We start from the raw sequence: 3,188 nt of genomic DNA on the forward strand, positions 1-3,188 counted from the left end.
ATTATTTCATTTTTCCTGCAGGAAGAAAAGGTTCTCTTGGCCCTCCAGGGCTTCCTGGTACCAAAGATTTATGTATCGGTTTACCTGGACCAATAGGACCTCAAGGACCGAATGGACTTAAAGGAGAAACAGGTAAACCTATATGAACCTAAAGTYCTTTAATGGAGCATTTAGAAGAAGTTAATGTATAATATGTGACAAATACATGAGATGTCTGGTTGGTAGTTGTCTACCCTTTAACTTTAGATTTCTATTAATAGTTATCATTGTTTTATTCTTCCATTCATTCCCCAAGGAGCTAATGGCTTGCCTGGAGAGAAAGGTAATGCGGGTTTACCTGGATTTGGTTCTCCTGGCCTTCAAGGTGGTCCTGGACCCTCTGGATTGTCAGTTCCGGGTCCACATGGACCTCCGGGGCAGAAGGGATCTCGGGGTCRAGATGGCTGGCCTGGTCAACGAGGTCATTCGATGGTTTACTTTATCTTAGTCTTTCTAACTATCCGTTTCTCTCTTTGAATATGTAGGTCCAGTCTCTTGTAAAGCTATTCAAACTGCTTGATTTATGTTTTCTAAAGTTTGTGTTTTGTGTGATATATCAACACAAACCTGTGCTTAATAGGAAAAATATCTGGTTTTTATTATTTACAAAAAAAATTAAAAATAGCACATGCATATGTATTCAGACGCCCTTTGTCATTTGTACATACCTTTTTTTAAGGGCTCATCTAAGTTTGCTATAAGCTTCCCAGCAAATAAAATCTACAAAATCAGTAGTTGAGCTTTTAATCTCTTGGATTGCCTTCCTACTAGTGTGTTAAATGGGTTCCCAGATACACTAAGTGTTTGTTGGCTGCTTGTTCTCAAGCTTTGGAGGACAATTCTTTCACGCTTATAAGGGTTGGGATTCACAGTCTGATGCTGCACTTTGGCATCTTTTTTTCCCCAAAAAATTATTCCTTACTTACCCCTAGACGTGTTTTGTGCAGCATGCAATTGAAAAACAACTAATGATTCCATTAGTTGCAAACTGGGTACATGTCATGTCTTATTTGTCCTCAGGTTATAAGATATAAAATGTATTTAAAAAAAATATTTTCTTGCATAATAGTTGATTCCATGTGTTATTTCAWATATGGATGCTTGATCCATTAAAGTACTGTAGAAAATACACAGTGCATATAAAGCAGAGTTTTTTTCACCCATTTTCACTGACATCAAAATGTATTTTTAGGACAAATAGGAGAACCTGGACCTGATGGTATATCTGGGCGTGGTCCAGACGGAAAACCAGGGAATACAGGACAACCTGGACCAAGAGGYAAGTGTTATGCATTAAATTCTAACATTCATCAATCAGTCGTGTGTTTAGGTTACAATGTTTGATGTACATCTTCAAAATGTATCCCCATGTTGGTAGGGATTTGTTTATGGTTCACAAGCTAGATTCGCTCAAATTCCTTTGACAGGGGACCMAGGCCCAGACGGAGCAAGAGGTCGTCAAGGACACCAAGGCATGGTGGGGGATCCAGGTGATAGAGGCCCTCCAGGACTTCCTTGTCCGACACGCCTCTACAATGGGCCTCCAGGAAACCCCGGAGAACCAGGTTCCCTTATTATAAGAGATTCTCTTCTAACTATAATTTCACATCCAACTACACTTTCAAGATGATATTGAATAAAATATGGTTGATGTGGTGAGCATATTWTTTTGTGAAAATCWGTTTTTTTGAACTACGTGAATGTTAAGATTATTGTTGTTCTATTTCTGTTAGGAAATCCTGGTTTACTTGGTCTCATTGGCGATCCTGGAAGACCTGGACCAAAGGGGCAGAGAGGAAGAGCTGGACCACCAGGGSATCTGGGGCTAAGAGGTTCACTATTAATTGCCATTGTTTCATCTCAAATATTCTARCACACTGAGCGAAGACTTGACCTGTCCTGTCCAGGTCCTCCTGGTGAACCTGGCGTTGATGGTCAAGCGGGATCCGAAGTTAGGCGAGGACCAGATGGAGCCCCGGGAGATTCTGGTCATAGGGGTCATCCTGGTAAGAATTTCTCCATTGAAGGAATCGTGCCTAACGCGACAAATTAAAACTACCATCTTCTAAAAAAGTAAGCCTAGATATATGTCTTGGACTTATTTCTCATGGATATTTCACTGTTAAACCACAAAATGGCAAGAATKTTCTTGTTTCCTAATKAGGTGCAAAAACTAAAAGAAACTCAAATCACATWTCTCATTTCACACAACAATAGATCCATAATGAAAATAGATCCATAAAGATAGTTTATTATAACAGAGTAYGGTAAGAATAAAATCTCCTAAATATTATCATACAMGAGTCATTTCATTGTTYTGCTCACGGTTTACATATCAATGTGAAAACAGTTCCTAAGCCAATATAAAGGATCTTAAAAGTTTTATTCTATCACTAGTCAAATAAAGTTAGCGGCACAATAAAGTCCAATACTTAAACCAAAGCGAGTAGAAGCAGAAATGTGCTGGTTCCTAATGCGTAATAAATTATAAATGCCAAATGTAAATAGCACCCCTGCAGCCACCATAAACATTCCCCTGAATTGGGCAAAACGGAAAGCTCTAAACTTCGCCCTGAAGAGTGGCTGGTTTGGCATGTGACAATTTAATATAATGTGATACTCCTTCACTGTTATATGTTTTGTTTTAGTAAGAGGAGTAACACTGTTGAGTCTAACAAGTTTGTAAGGTAAATTGTAAAATGCAGAAATTGCTGCTAAGCTACTGTTTTTTTGCTGCTGTTATATCAGAATAGCTGCTTGTTTTAATTTCCACAGGGCTCAAAGGAGTCAAGGGAGATCCTGGAATTCCTGGAAGGCCGGGACCAGATGGTGTTCCAGGTCCAACCGGCAGCAAAGGAGCTGCTGGAGAACCAAGCTATGTRTACGGACCACCTGGACCACCTGGACAAAAGGCACTCAGGACTTAACAAGGATTTTTGTTGATGATGCTTTTAGTTCTGCTTAGAAAAAAATGCAGCTGGATATAAACTTAAACAGAATTTGTGGGCTATTTTTTTCTCTCTCGCTATTTGCCAGGGTGAACCAGGGTCCAGCAGCGATGTCATGCTCAAGGGACAGAAAGGAGAACCTGGGATTGCAGGACAAGTAGGTGTTCCAGGAATCCCTGGAGCCAAGGGGAACACAGGACC

General features: G+C 40.0%; 1 protein-coding gene across 1 annotated transcript in view; it reads left to right on the plus strand.

Moving 5' to 3' along the window:
* The first annotated feature begins 25 nt into the window (after nucleotides 1-25).
* The window catches only part of LOC103479404 (collagen alpha-1(XXIII) chain-like), a 4,983-nt gene continuing 1,820 nt past the window's right edge, over nucleotides 26-3,188 (plus strand). Inside the window, exons 1-8 of the mRNA XM_008433805.1 lie at nucleotides 26-132; nucleotides 296-460; nucleotides 1,232-1,319; nucleotides 1,468-1,604; nucleotides 1,773-1,871; nucleotides 1,947-2,045; nucleotides 2,815-2,951; nucleotides 3,076-3,144. Coding sequence (XP_008432027.1) covers nucleotides 1,514-1,604; nucleotides 1,773-1,871; nucleotides 1,947-2,045; nucleotides 2,815-2,951; nucleotides 3,076-3,144 — 495 coding nt within the window. The 5' untranslated portion in view covers nucleotides 26-132; nucleotides 296-460; nucleotides 1,232-1,319; nucleotides 1,468-1,513. The remainder of the gene's footprint in view (nucleotides 133-295; nucleotides 461-1,231; nucleotides 1,320-1,467; nucleotides 1,605-1,772; nucleotides 1,872-1,946; nucleotides 2,046-2,814; nucleotides 2,952-3,075; nucleotides 3,145-3,188) is intronic.

Source organism: Poecilia reticulata, linkage group LG17, assembly GCF_000633615.1.
Source record: "Poecilia reticulata strain Guanapo linkage group LG17, Guppy_female_1.0+MT, whole genome shotgun sequence".
Classification (NCBI taxonomy): domain Eukaryota; kingdom Metazoa; phylum Chordata; class Actinopteri; order Cyprinodontiformes; family Poeciliidae; genus Poecilia; species Poecilia reticulata.